At 36.9% G+C, this 16410-nt stretch overlaps 1 protein-coding gene across 13 annotated transcripts in view; it reads right to left on the bottom strand.

The window, feature by feature from the left end:
* Window positions 1–16410, bottom strand: part of DMD (dystrophin) — a 2249390-nt gene that overhangs the window by 819815 nt on the left and 1413165 nt on the right. For all 13 annotated transcript variants that reach the window (XM_070067426.2, XM_051827673.3, XM_070067427.2 and 10 more), the window contains one exon: window positions 15072–15221. In XM_070067426.2, coding sequence (XP_069923527.2) covers window positions 15072–15221 — 150 coding nt within the window. The remainder of the gene's footprint in view (window positions 1–15071; window positions 15222–16410) is intronic.

A 16410-nucleotide genomic window follows, 5' to 3' on the forward strand; every position in this document is an offset into this window, starting at 1 on the left:
TCACCAGAACAGCTCAGGTGACAGACAGGTAGTGTGCAATCAAAAATTGTTTTTGTTTTACATCAATACATTTGGGGGTGGTTTGTTACATAATACTAGTGAAGACTCGACAGTCTTTTATTTCTGTTATATGGGGAATGACTAGAAATGAGAGTAAGGCTTGGTGCAGTTAAGACTTCTTAAGTAACATCAGAGTCCAAAATTGCTGATTTTGTTTTTGAATGAGTATTTGAAGTTAGGCTCAATCCATTCTATAAAAGCACATATGAAAAAATAAACTCAGCAAACTAATGGGGGTAACCATTAACAAGGAGATTTTAGAAGATCACAACTAGAAGGTCTAATCATTATTGCTAGCATTTTTTGATACCTATGCATATCAGTCATTGCCCAGATCAGCTAAGGAGGGGGTAAATACCCTGGTACCCCTGCTTCTCCTGCTCTGTCCCCTCCTGTCATTGCCTCACGTTGGCTAATCTATTCAATAGGTGGTTGGGAAGGAAGTCTGAGGAGTAATGTGGGCAGAAGATATCTTCTTGCAATATACAATACTTGAGGAGAAGAAAATGGAATATATCTAAACAACACAAAGTATATGGCAAAAGGCATACTTGGGTTGTGAATCCCACAAGGATCTATATATCAGAGGTACAAGTCAGTTGTATGTGATCATGTGTTCTGCCAAAGTTACATGTGTATCCACTGGAATTGGACTGGTGTGCTTCATATATACCAAGAAAACTTTTAGTTACAGCCTTTCTGGTATCTCATAAATCACGTCCTGCATATTAAAATGAATGAGAGTTGTGGTCAACTCCTACACAAACCATTGACAGCCACCTCTATATCCTTACTACTAAAAGTGCAGAGCAAGCACTAGAGCATCAACATATGGAATCTGATGGGAATGCAGTATCCCAGGTCCTGCACAAGACCCACTGAATCAGAATCCTGAGGTTAACAAGATCCTAAGATGATTCACGCATAAATTCAAGTTTGAGAATCTCTGCTGTACATGATGGCACACAGACCATCTCTTCCTTATCATTGGCATTAGAATATTATGGTACCAAGTTTGTAAGAGCAAACCAGAATTTAACTCTTTATAATAAAATGTAATATATGTTATATTTTGTGTAATACATTAGTGTAACAATGTGGCCTTAGTTCATAACTGGACCCTGGTAGATGAGCCTCATGATGACCAAACAAGCCTCATAATGCATCTTCATTACACAAATACAGGTACAAAGATTTAGAGAAGTGTTCCACAGTTATGAGCTAGTGAGTGGTGAAGTTGAGGCCGGACTGAGTTAATTACAATCTTAGTGATCCACATAGTAGAGAGAAGAGGTGTGGAAGATGAGGAGGAGGAGGAGCAGGGATCATCATTTCACAAACCAGTAGAAAAACTGAGGCCACATTAGGAATTCATTAAATAGGAACTAAGTGTGAAATTGGAAAAGAGTATATTTAAGAAAATTTATCCTAGGGGCCAGCACTCTGTCGTAGCAGGTAAAGCCACCGCCTGCAGTCCCAGCATCCCATATGGGCACTAGTTTGAGTCCTGGCTGCTCCACTTCCGATCCCACTCTCTGCTATGGCCTTGGAAAACAGCAGTCCTTGGGCCTCTGTACCTGCACGGGAGACCCAGAAGAAGCTCCTGGCTCCTGGCTTCAGATCGGCTCAGACTGGGCCACTGCGGCCAGTTGGGGAGTGAATCAGCAGATGGAAGACCTCTCTCTCTCTCTCTCTCTGCCTGCCTCTCCTCTCTCTGTGTAACTCTGACTTTCAAGTAAATCAATAAATCTTTAAAAAAAAAGAAAATTGATACTTAATACAAAATGGAAGTGATTAGTTAATCATACTGCACCCAGATTCAGTATAAACAACTGAATATGTTAATGTCAATATCTTTTTTTTTTTAAAGATTTATTTATTTATTTATTTGAAAGTCAGAGTTAGAGAAAAAGAGGCAGAGAGAGAGGTCTTCCATCCACTGGTTCACTCCCCAGATGACCACAACGGCCGGAGCTGTGCTGATCTGAAGCCAGGAGCCAGGAACTTCTTCCGGGTCTTTCCATGCAGGCGCAGGGGCCCAAGGACTTGGGCCATCTTCTACTTCTTTCCCAGGCCATAGTAGAGAGCTGGATGGGAAGTGGAGCATCCGAGACTCAAACTGGCGCCCATATGTGATGCCAGCACTGCAGGCGGTGGCTTAACCCGCTACGCCACAGTGCCAGCCCCATTGTCAATATCTTTCTTTCTTACTGTAGCATTTAAAAAGTTTTTCATCTAATCCTAAAGCATATAAAACCTTAAACATAAAGTGAATTTTCTATGAATTTTCCTGTTCTGTCAATTGTCTTTTATTTGTTGCCAAGGAATAAGGTCCTAAATAGCACCTGAAAAATAAATTTTCTCTCTACTTTCACCAGCATCTTGATGATTTCAGCAGACAGATACACATCACTGATACAAATAAAACAACAAAGTAACTTCAAGGAGATAATTGCATTGCTTTAGCATTTGTAACAACAATAGTGATAGTAGCAGCAAAACCAATCTTTATGATAGTCATTTAAAATGTGATTTAATTGCAGAATTTTCTTTCTTTTATAAAATCTGAAAAAGTTCAAGAATTACTGTCCTATTCAACTGTTGTTACACACAATCAGAATGTGTCACTTTCATAAGAATTTTATTTTTAGATTGCATTTAAGTTAAAATCATCAGTCAGAGGGAGCATACAGATCTTAACTACCAGGACAAATAGAGTTTTTCTGAAACACCCTTGAGATGACTTTGGTTTCTGGCCCATTTTCTAGTCCATCTCTTTTCCTCCACACTTGGCCAACCATGCCAATGATAGACTATACTTTTCACAGTAATAACTGAAAATACTCACAAATTATAACTGTACAATTCCACTCAAATACTTATACAACAAACAGATTGATATTATCTAGCAATAAGGAAATGCTCTCTCCAATGTCTTGTAATTAGTTCTAATATCAGCAAGCAAATTAAAAGGCATCAGGACAAAATTTCTCCATCAGGCCCTTATCAGCCACTTCATAACCCAAACAGTGGCCTTGCCCTGAACTATAAGGTGGATAAATGAGCAGAATGCTGATTTTGGCACTCAGCTTACTCTTGGATAATCTAGCTCATCCTTCTCAGCTGACACAAGACAGAAATAACATCAAAGGGTGATAAACTCTTTCCTGCAGACCAAGGGTTCCACGGTTCATTGGCCCCAGACCTAATCTATCAATCCATTTTCTACACAATAAAAGGTAAGAAACCCATTACAGATCTGTTATAAGCCCTGGCAGGTGGTCTATGACAAAAATGGAATACATCAACCAACTCAGTATTCAATGTCCCTTCTCTACAGTTTGAAGCACTAGGGGTCAGCTGACATGGATATAGTAGTCAGGATTTAGTGCTAAATTTTTTAGGTACATAAATAAACTCACATATCTTGATGTATGAGTATAAAGATTTGAAAGAAAGGTTAATTTTTGGTATGATTCTGACCTTTTATAAAAATAGCCCTGCAATTTTATTTTTAGATTACACAGTGGCTTTGCAGGTGGTATAATAAATGAAACTGGGTTAGAATTTACAATCCATGCTCTTAAATATGGCCTTTAATCTTCATTCCTTATTCAACTGTAGTTTAAAAAGTTGGCAAAAGAAACACCTTTAATGCCATTTCAAGATTATTAAATTGTAAAAAAGAACGGAAACCCTTCTAGTCTCAGAAATGACTCTACACTCTAGTCAGCAAAAGCACTGTAGAAACAAAAGGAAAGAAAAAATTGATATTATCAAAATCCCTTTTTATTGTTTTAGTTCTTTTTAAAATTTATTGCTTTAGGGCAAACACCTTTGTGCTAGTAAAGGACTTAAAAATATTACACTGAAGGTCAAGAGTTATGAAATTTTTCTTCTTTTTCTTTTCTTTTTTAATTTTATTTTTATTTTCTGATAGGCAGAGTTATATAGAGAGAGACAGAGAGAAAGGTCTTCCTTCCATTGGTTCACCCCCAAAATAGCTGCTACGGCTGGCGCGCTGCGCCGATCTGAAGCCAGGAGCTAGGTGCTTCCTCCTGGTCTCCCATGTGGGTGCAGGGCCTACGCACTTGGGCCATCCTCCACCACCTTCCCAGGCCACAGCAGAGAGCTGAACTGGAAGAGGAGCTACCAGAACAGAATCCGGCACCACAACCGGGACTAGAACCCGGGGTGCCGGCGCCGCAGGCGGAGGATTAGCCAAGTGAGCCGTGGCACCGGCCTCCTCTTTTTCTTTTCATCATCATAATATTCATCTTTATTTTAAATTGATTGTGAACAGGAAATAGAGTTTGCCAAGAATAGTTAAATCTGTTTTTAATTGGAAATTATTTTACCTTTTAAATGAAGTTTTAGGCACAGCATATTGAAGTGATACAGTTTAATATGTGATATACATTCTCTCTCTTTTGAATATGTAAATGATCTGTTGCACAAGAATCAGTGCCTTTAAATTTATACTGGAGTTTTGTTTCTTTATATTTTAAAATAGTATTACATTGAAATGAACAAAGTACCTTGCATTAGGTTGAGGGATCCTAACCGAGCAGCATCTGGCTCCATGGTAACTTTCTGCTGACGGTTTCTCATCACTTGACCAAATGGAGATGGGGGAAGAAGTTGAGGAAGCAAGGAAGAGGTGTAATATGCTCTCTGCCTGGATTTCCCAGTTAAATTCAGGCCAGCTGATTGGTTTTAAATGTTCAGGCTTAAGAAGTTATTTACGTCATGTTAACGCTCAAAATGTGGAAATACTGGTGTTCAAAAACAATCTGGACTTACTTAGGCTTTTTGGGCAATGTGAGGGCAAAATTCATTTTTTCCGAGATACATTATCAAATAGGCTAGCTTGTCAAAGACAATAATGAGATGAGAGGAATGGGAAAGGACTGAATGATAACCTTTTGTGCTTTCCTTTAGGGTCTCGGTGTTGTCTTGGTGTCTCCGAGGAGACATGTCCCTTGCTTCCATAATGGTGGTACATACTCCAGATTTCTCCCCATTGGCAGTTTTTATAACTGCTTGATTAAGATGCACCAGCAGTAATTCTGTACTTGATTTTTATATTTTAACAATGTTATCTAGTTTTTCAAGTGAACATTTTTGAGCAATTATCAAATACTATGTTAAATAAATTGCCCATGCACTCTCACTAAATTTTCACCTTAACCTGGGGAGATATGTTCTACTATTATCTTAATTTTGCAGATGTTGAACTGAGGTGTGGATATGAGAGTTATAAGGTCACACACAGCTAACAGCTGGGATCCATAATCCATAAATAGTATCATTAATTACTGTAGCAAACTGCCTACTCAGCATTACTTCTACTTTTGTTTGCAAAGTGTCTGATTGATATTGCAAGCAGTGCCTGGAATTTGAATTTTGAAAACTTATAGAGCACACATTCTTAAATTTATTGTAATTAAAGATTGATTAATTTGCTAGTTATAACACTCAGGGTTTAGGACTGCCCAAACTTTACAACTTCAACTTCAGCTTCAATGGAGTGTCAAGAGGATACATGATGACAGGGATGTTGATACTCCTGATAAGAAAATTAGCAATGAGTATAACAACTGTTATTGAATACCATGCCAAGCCTTTCTCTAAGAGTCTAATATTCTTGTAACTAGGGTGATTCCATACATATTTTATCAAGAAGGTCATTCACACATCATTGGAGACAATAAGTGATGACTGTAGTAACTGGGTTCCTGCCGCCTCTCAAATAAATATTAAAAATAAAATTTAGAGTGGTACACTTATTAAAGAGGTAGCTATTAAATATTATCATGGGATAACATGCAAAAACCAGGACTTTAAGTGCAAATTGAGGGCTAGCACTGGTGGCATAGTGGGTAATGCCTCTGTCTGTGATGTCAGCATCCCACATAGGTGCTAGTTCTAGTCCTGGATGCTCCACATTCAATCCAGCTCCCTGCTATTGCACCTGGGAAAGCATGAGAAGATGCCCCAAGTGCTTGGGTCCCTGCACCAATGTGGGGGACTCAGAAGCAGCTCTTGGCTCCTGGCTTCAGACTGGCACACCCCTAGCCATTGCAGCTATTTGGGGAGTGAACCAGCAGATGGTAGATCTCTTTCTATCTTTCCCTCCCTGTGTGTACCTCTGCCTTTCAAATAAAATAAAAAGTAAATCTAAAAAAAAGAAAAAAAGAGCAAATTGTGATGTACTCATGACACACAACTTAGTTACATACTACATGTCAGTGTGAAATTATAGGAGGCAAAGTCAAAGATGCCTATGTTATAAACTTTAAATCACTACACCTTTCCCCCAACTCTCTGCCTCAATTTTACAACTATAAACTAGAGCTATGGATATTTACAATGCCAAGCTCTAACAAAGTTATGCATGTCCTTTAAACAAGGCAAGGGTGGGAATTGCTTACAATATGCTTATAGTAGCATATCACACATAGTAGTCACTCACAGGTTGTTGTGGAATGAATAATGAATCAATAGATGCTTTGATGTGATTATTAACTATATAAAGGAAACCTCTAAGATGATAGGTTTCCAAAAACTATCAGACAACAAAATGCTTATTAAATACACAAATTCCATTTTCTTGAATACTGCCATTTAGCACACAGACTTATTAAGGACTATGTTGATTATGTTACAAATACAGTTTTAAGAGATCATTATGAGCATATCAAAGCTCCAATGGAACCATCAATTCCTTGCTATTACTCCCAGACAACTGACTTCAGACAATCATTATTATCACTCCTACTTTATATTTCAGAGCATTTTTTTTCAGGGCCCTGTAAACACCAGTCAGCATGGCAACAACTCCAGTAATGATTCTATCTTCAGATAAAAAATAACAATAATTGACCTTGGTTACTATTGGAACAATTTCTTCAACATTGTACTATGTTAGGAAACTGATTGGAGCAAATGTCCATTATTGAACAAGAAGAGGAAAAAAACTTTTAGGTTTTTAAGTTTACTTGTTTTTTTCTTGGTACATGATGGCTAATTATAACTGGCATTACAGGCAAACTAGAAAGGACAAAACACTTATTTATCTAATGGAAATCAAAAAGGACAAATCTAAAATTTTTAGCCCTTAAATGGATACTTAGAAGTAACAGGATAAGGTGTTGACACAAATTGATCTATATTTCTGGAAATACAGTCATGTCCATTTGTGCAACATGGAAAATGTTTTGTCTTAGGAGTTGTTTAATATTTTCACTTTAATAATTTTTAATATTGTGATTTGGTTTATTTCTGTTTTAAAGCTTTCATATGCACATATATTATTTTGGGAAATCTAATTTTTTAGGTCATGAGAATTAGATTTTTTGTTAGCATGCTAGTAAAATGTTTTAATCTTTTTTTTTTTGATAGAGTTTATAGACAGTGAGAGAGACAGAGAGAAAGGTCTTCCTTCTGTTGGTTCACTCCCCAAATGGCCACTACGGCTGGCACTGTGCCAATCTGAAGCCAGGAGTCAGGTGCTTCTTCCTGGTCTCCCATGCAGGTGCAGGGCCCAAGCACTTGGGTCATCCTCCACTGCCCTCCTGGGCCACAGCAGAGAGCTGGACTGGAAGAGGAGCAACCGGGACTAGAACCGGCGCCCATATGGGATGCTGGTGCCGCAGGCAGAAGATTAACCAAGTAAGCCAAGGTGCCGGCCCCAAATGATTTATTCTTTACATGAAATATTTTATACCCCCTATGTAGTAACAAATAAAATAGTATTTTATTATTTACAAATAAGTAGGAAAATATTATATAAATATTGAAATTTACTCAACAAAATATATTTTATATGACTAATAGGAATTCATAACACATACTACATATGAAGATTAATATTAAGAAGTAGGCATATAGCCAATTTTAAAACAACATAAAAATGTTGTCCTACATTACATGATCACAAATGTTCCAGAGTAAGAAGTTTCAAGAAAGCAATTTTATTTTATTAATTTTTTAATTTATATAAGGTGAGCAAATTTCATTTATTTCTCATATATAGATTAAGGAACACAGTTATACTTCCCACCCTACCCTTGCTCCCACCCGTGCTCCCACCCTTCTCTCTCCTTCCTTTTTTATTCTTTCTTTTAATTTTAACAATGACATACTTTCAGTTTACTTTATATCATAAGCTTAATTTTCTACTAAGTAAAGAATTCAACAAATAGAGAAAAAAAAAGTGTTACTCAACAGTAGAGACGAGAGCTATAAAAAAATCAAATCTCAATATGTTAATTTTGCTCATATATATTACATTTTTGTACTCTATTAATTACCAAAGATCACGAAAAACATGATTTTGTCTTTTAGAGACTGGCTTTCACTAAGTATAATGGTTTCTAATTTTCAAAAAAGGGCAAAAAGTAACAAAAACTCTTAGATAGTTTCTTTAGAAGAAGCTTCTGCACAGTGAGGAAAATATCACTAGCCTGAGGGCTGGTGCTGTGGTGCAGTGGGTTAAAGCCCTGGCCTGAAGTGCCAGTATCCCATATGGGTGCCGGTTCTAGTCCTGGCTGCTCCTCTTCTAATCCAGCTCTCTGCTGTGGCCTGGGAAAGCAGTGGAAGATGGCCCAGGTCCTCGGGCCCCTGCACCCACGTGGGAGACCCAGAGGAGGTTCCTGTCTCCTGGATTTGGATTGACACAGCTCCAGCCATCTGAGGAGTGAACCAGTGGATGGAAGACCTCTCTCTCTCTCTCTCACTCTCTCTCCACCTCTCTCTGTAACTCTGTCTTTCAAATAAATAAAATAAATCTTCAAAAATTTTTTAAAAATATCACTAGGCTGAAGAGAAATCTAACAGAATGGGGGAAAATTGTGAGCCATATATTAGACAAAGGATTATATCCAGAATATAACAGCAACTCAAAAAACTAAATATAAAAAGAAACACATCCAATTAAGAAATGGGCAAAGGACTTCAGCAGACTGTTATGAAAATAAGGATTACAAATGGCCAACAAATATATGAAAAAATGCTCAAGAACATTAAATATCAGGGAAATGCAAAGCAAAACCACAATGAGGTATCATCTCACCCATAAGAATGGATATTATACAAAAGGCAGAGTAACAAATACTGGTGAGGATGTGGAAAAAGGGAAACAGTTATACAATGTTGGTGGGAATGTAAATTAGTGTACCCACTGTGGAAAACAGTATGGAGATTTCTTTAAAAACTAGAAATAGACTTTCCATAAGATCCAGCCATCCTACTACTGGGTATGTACCCCAAAAACATGAACACAGTGTATCAAAGAGATACATGAACACATGTATCAAACATGGTGGTCCCACACCACCATGTTTATAGCAGCACTCTTCACAATAGCCAAAATATGTACTCAACATAGGTATCCATCATCAGATGAATGGATAAAGAAAATGTGATACACACACACACACACACAATGGAATATTATTCAGCTATAAAAAAGAATGAAATTCTACCATTTGTATCAAAATGGATGCAAGTGAAGGACATCAAGTTGAGTGAAATAAACTGGACACAAAAAGACAAACACCACATGTCTCCTTTACATATATGAGATGAAATTTTAAAAGAAAAAATAAAAAAGGGAAAGAAATGCCTGTGTTTATCAATATTGCTGCAAATATAGTTGTGTCAAAATTTGTTTTATATTTTTGCCAGTTAATGGTTATTAATGTTAGATCACTATAGTTGTAATGATCTGTGATTATTTTAAAATGTACTGTATATGGGTGGAATGGTCATCTTTCCATTTGATTATTGTTCATTGCTCTTGTGTATATTACCACTGAATGATGGTCATTTGTTGATTTCTTTATTTACTGGAGCTAAAAGTCCTTGACTATAATGTAAATTCGAAATATATTATCTCAAAAAGTAAAAAGGAAGGAAGGAAGGAAGGAAGGAGGGAGGGAGGGAGGGAGGGAGGGAGGGAAGGAGAGAAGAGAGGGAGGGAGGGAAGGAAGGGAAGGAAGAAAGGAAGGAAGGAACCAAGGAAAGAAGGAAGGAAGAAAAAAGGAAAATGGAGGAAGGGGGAAGGATGGAAGGGAGAAAGGGAATATCATTACATTCTTAGAATTGCATCTGTGAACTACACTGAATCTGTTCCCTTAGTATTAAAATTACATTAACATGAAAACATAAAGTATCAGAAAAAATTTAAAAAAGAAACACCAGTTTCTATGAAGGAAGAATTGGAATTCACTCTTTTTGTTTTGATCATATTCTCTACATAAAAATCACCCAAGTGTTACCAAAAGGTGAAAACAACACATTTGTTTTGTAATCACTTAATATTTAAATAGACAGCTATGTGATCTCAAACAAGCCACATGACTTTCCTAGGACTCAGTGTACTTATCCATAAGATGTGAGAGTAATTTAGCTTCACGAGGCTCCTCTATTTGAATAATCCCAAGCGTACAGAAAGCATGCCCTACCTTTGTACTGTTTCAATTAGATATAGGGTTGATACAATAGGATTCAAAAATGGAGAATTATAAAACTTTTGGGTACTTTAAATAATACTCACACATAACATATAAAAAGAGCAGTGACGAATGATAAAGGGATATACCAGGTGATAAGGACAAGAAGGAGATGAAAGAGAGATAAAGGGATAGAGTGAAGAGAAAGGGAGAGTAGAGGAGAATGTACCACATCTACTCCTGGGGCAGAAAAGAAGTGGTCTATATGCATATAGAAGAGTACATTCATAACAGACATACAAAATGTCAATTCATTACAAGGAGAGGAGGAAAAGGGTGATAATGCCAGGGAGAGGTTGGAAGGAGAGAGAAACCCAGCACACACACACACACACACACACTTCCTCTCCCCCAACATCCACATTCAGAGAACATCCATGGATGTGTGAAGATGATGATTATTGAAAACAACACAGACATGTGTGTAGAAATCATGTAATGAGAAGAGAGAGAGAAAGAAACACAGAGAGGCTGAGAGAGAGGCTAGCTTTTAATAACATTCCCACATTGTGGATCTTAAGACTATTATTGCTAAAGACTGTAAAGGTTAAGTTATACATTAGACAAAAATGATGATACAGCCTCATGATCCTTATCTGAAGGTACCCATAATTTAAGCTAAAGCTTTATTCGGCTTACAGCAGCACTCTCTTTATCTGCTTTAAAGAGAAGTTACCCAGGCTACACTAAGGCAACAAACTTTTGCAATGGATTTATCATATGGTTCACCACTCCATTAAAGGAATAACTGGATTTTCACCAAGAACTGTTTTTCTCTTAAGTAATGAAACATAAATATACTCAAGTAAATAGTAAATCAGCTAAACGTGCAGGATGCAGCACATTAGACTTAGCTGTAGAGACAGGCACCTTCCCTCTGATTATGCAATTAGGAATTATTGGAGCTACTATGATGGTAATAAAATGACATAAAAAGGGGTTTTAAAAAATTATAAAAATGGATTTAGAAGATAAGTTGATTTTGGTGCAAAACCTGAAATCCTTGCATATTTTATATAATACACATTTTTCATAAGTTTTTTGAAGATCCTCTTTTATTTGTGATCCAGTGACCACAATCTATTAGTTTCAAGTATATCACCTACTACAGTCCTTGAAATAAGGAGGATGATGGTGGAGAAATGGGAAGATCAAGACTATCTCTCAGTGAATCATAGACATTTTTCCTTTTCAAAAAACTACTGACTTTTACATGGTCCTAAACCTTGCACTGATCATTTGCTTCCTATTCCTATTCCCCAATCTAAGATAACAGAGATGGGGTGGTGAAAACATGACTAAATATTTTTAAATATTTATTTATTTGAAAGGCAGAGTTATAGAGAAGGACAGTCAGAGACACAGAGAAAGGTCTTCAATCTACTGGTTCACTCCCCAAATAGCCTCAATGGCCAGGGCTGGGCCAGGCCACAGCCAGGAGCCAGGAGCTTCAGCTGGGTCTCCCACATGGGTACAGGGGTCCAAGCACTTGGGCCATCCTGCACTGCTTTCCCAAGTGAATTAGCAGGGAGCTGGATCAGAAGTGGAACAACTAGAACTCGAACTGGCACCCATATGGGATGCCGGCACTGCAGGCAGCAGCTTTATCCACTACATCATAGCACCAGCCCCAATTTAATAATTTTAACTTGATCAACGAATAAGATCTCAAATGTCATCTAATGGCAAAGGCGTACCATTGAAATTATAATTTTGCGGTAGGAAACAGAATATTGTGGATGCTGTAATAAGTCTACCCAAGATGTGCTCATAGTCTTAGTTCCAATTTTCTATCATAAGATTTTAACGTTTTATCCTATTGCTGAAGACACAGGACTCTGACTCATGTTTGATAATCCACAAAGCTTCCATTGTACATTTTAGACAATTCTCTGGCATTTCCAACAATTATGTTTGTGTTCCCTTTTACAATGTCAAGATGTACGGGGATATTGTGGGAAATCTCTCTTCCTATGAGAAATGATTTTATTTATATTGTTATGTTGCTATAAAATTTAATTACTGAAACAACACATTTCCTGTATTTTTAGGTGTCCATAACTTTACATGGCATTTTAAAGTCACTGAAAGAAGAAACTTCATTCTTCAGTAGAAAAAAAAATTACTGTAAAAAATTTTTCTGATTATTTACATAAATGAGAAAGTGCTGATATATTAAAGTAAAAAGTATTTTTTCAAATATCTACTTACTTGAATTATAGAGCCCTAGGTTCACATTTTGATTCAATCTCACAACATTGGTATAATTTCAGTTCCTAAATATTTTATCAGTCCTGTAAGTGATCTGTTACAAGAACTTCTGCATCATCAATTTAAAAATATAACAAATAACCTGACACAATTTAAGATGAAGTCTCAATTATTTCTGTATAAAGAACAGAATTTTTTCTCAGTATAACTTCTTCATACCTCAATATTTTTTATCGTGCTGATGAATAACAAGGAATTCTTTAGAGGTAATTGTACCATGTTTGAAAGAAGTCATTTTACATTACATGAAAATTACAGTTATGCAATATCTTTTTGGCATATATTTGCTCAAAGTTTAAGGGATTACAGTTTGACTTATATTTTGGATTGAAAAAAGTTAACATGTACTAAATATATTCAACAGAGTAATGGATCTGTGGTTATAAGTAGATGAGAGGTTTTAAAGCATCTTTGAAGGTCAAAAACATATCCAGGGTAAGCACACATGGAGCCATATGAAGTAAGGGAGAATTAGTGTTAGGAACTGGGACAGCTGACTCTAGCAGAACCTCTAGAGTGTTTGCATGAAAGACGTCATAGTAGTGGAGTAAGAAGCCGGTTAACATTAGGATACAGAAAAACCCTAAATCAAAGTTTTCTCCTAGTTGAAAATTATCACACAAAGACAGTCTGACCATAGCATTTCCTGATACATAAAAATAAACACAAATCAATAGATCAAACAAAAACTAAATCATTCTTCTCTAAAGAAATTTAACTCAGAATCTAGAGAGAACTCCAGGAGTCCGTGTGAATATCTCAGAACAAATCCCTCTGTATTATGGAAAGTGAAGCTAGTCTTCAGCAGGTGTATCAGCTTTGTACCTTAGCACATGCAGAAGACTTTCCCAGTCAACAAGAAACATTAAAGGATTGGAGCTCTCAGACCATCTTTCTATTTTCTCATTGTTATATAGAAATATATAAAATATCGCTGGTGCTGCGGCTCACTAGGCTAATCCTCTGCCTTGTGGTGCCGGCACACCGGGTTCTAGTCCCGGTCGGGGCGCCGGATTCTGTCCCGGTTGCCCCTCTTCCAGGCCAGCTCTCTGCTGTGGCCAGGGAGTGCAGTGGAGGATGGGCCAAGTCCTTGGGCCCCTGAACCCCATGGGAGACCAGGATAAGCACCTGGCTCCTGCCATCGGATCAGCGCGATGCGCAGGCTGCAGTGCGCCGGCCATGGCGGCCATTGGAGGGTGAACCAACGGCAAAGGAAGACCTTTCTCTCTGTCTCTCTCTCTCTCACTGTCTACTCTGCCTGTCAAAAAAAAAAAAAAAGAGAGAGAGATATTGGATGATTCCCACTTATACGAAATATCTGGAATACAGAAACTCACAGAGATACATAGATTACAGGTTATGAAAGGCTGAGAGGAAGAAGAGATAGGAAACGATTCTTGGATGGTAACAGAGTTTCTGTTTAGAATGATGAAAAATTATGGAAGTAGATGGTGGTAATGGTTCTAATAAATATGACTGAATTGTATGCTTAAAGGTATTAAAATGACAAATTTTACATTATATATTATCACAATAAAAATAAATTAATACTGTAAAACCATTGAATGTTATGCTTTAAATGGGTGAATTTAATGGTATGTGAGTTATATCTCAGTAAAGCTGTTTAAAAAAGATTGCAACTAAGTCAGTGTGGTACTGATTAATGGGCAGGCAAAATCAAGTGAAAGAGGATAAGCAATTCAGAATCAGATTCATACATATAGGATCACTTGATTTACAACCAAGATGCCTTGGCAGTACAGTGGGAAAAACATTATTTTTCAATAAAACTTGCTGGATTAATTAATGCTACTTTTCATTATAAATTCTTATGTACCAGTTTTGTTTTAAAAAGTAAATTTTAATTTGATAAAACATTTTGATATTATATTTTTAAAGTATCCAAAGTAGAAAGGTGGAGACTCTAAAGTAAATAAGTAGGCAAATAAATAAGTAGCCTTTTGGAGAGGTTTAGCCTACATTAACTATTGATTATGATATAGGAACGAAGTAATTTTGGTTTATGACACTTGTTGAATTAGACCACGTATATCGTGCTTAAATATTGTCAAATAAAAAATGATCCGGCTAAAATAAAACAAAACAAAGCAACAATCTACATACCAACTTTCTCCTCTACCAATAAAGCACTCAGGAAACAAAGCAAATACAAACACTTATAACATTTAACACATGTGACAGAGGAGATGGCTAATGTCTAACCTTTATCCACTGGAGATTTGTCTGTTTGAGCTTATTTTCAAGTTTATCCTGTTCTTCTGGGCTTATGGGAGCACTTACAAGTGCTGTTCCTCCTGCTTCATTTAATTGTTTTAGAATTCCCTGGCGCAGGGGCAACTCTTCTGCCAGTAACTGAAACAGACAAATGCAACAACGTTTAAAATGAATTACAGCACAATTCCAACTACCTTGTCTTCGCTCCTATTGATTAGTCTATCAAAATGAAGCAACTTGACCACAGGCCTACTGGCACTTCAAGTCCCAGCAGTTTTCTACAGAGTACAGAGCTGGTGGACTGAGACATCCACTCTTAAGTAGATAAACCTTAGAATGGACAAAATTACCTTGTCCCTTGGGCATTTTCCAAGAGAAACGTGTTAGGTTGTAAGGTGACCTCTAAAACAATGCCACAAATGGACTTAGCATCTGCAAACAGATTTCTATTAAAAAGGACAATTTGGGTAAGTTCATCATCCTCTTAGGTAGCATCACATGCCAAAGCACACCGCAGAATGCCACCAAGTAAGAAACTGCATTATCATTCTGAGAGACCGCTAGTACAAACAGTACACACACTCAGCGTACACAGTGCCAGGCTCTGTGATGAAGTCTGAGTACATTATCTCAGTTTATCTTCATAGTATAATAATAATAAAAGTAGTTCCTACTCATTTTATAGAAGGATACTGAGGAAGACAGATTACATGCCAGTGCCAAGGGAAAAATAACTGGCAAGAAACAGTACTGTGATTCAAACATGGGCAGCTTCATGCTGGAACCCTTGTTTCTGACTCCTTCACATCTCTAAATTTCTCTTATCCATTCAGCATCACCCTGTTTATGCCCTTTCCACAGACCCATAAAATTACAATGGTATTAATCATTAATAACGGTTTTTATTCATTTATGTCATTTACATCAGCAGCCTCCAGTACTAGCCACATGATGTTACTTATAAGTAAATAAAATGAATAAAAATATAAAAGCTTTGGTTCCTCAGTCACACTAACCACTTTTCAAAGATCCAAAAGGTGTGTATGACTGTCTCTAAGGAAAAGGATAATTAAGAACATTTACATCATCAAAGAAAGTTGTATTGGATGTTGCTGATCTAGATAATCTAATGAGAAGAGAAAGTAAGATTATTTATTATTAAGTGAATATCACTTACTATGTCTATTAAATGAGTCATCAGTTATACTGCTCTATGTGACACTCAGTACATTTAGAAAAGATGAACTTCTAGAACAGACTGAGTTCATTTTTTCAAGGCAAACCATCTTTACATTATTCCCAAACTTTTCACTTTGAATCTCAAACC

Source organism: Oryctolagus cuniculus, chromosome X (assembly GCF_051225735.1).
Source record: "Oryctolagus cuniculus isolate XC-2025 breed Fujian yellow rabbit chromosome X, ASM5122573v1, whole genome shotgun sequence".
NCBI classification, from domain to species: domain Eukaryota; kingdom Metazoa; phylum Chordata; class Mammalia; order Lagomorpha; family Leporidae; genus Oryctolagus; species Oryctolagus cuniculus.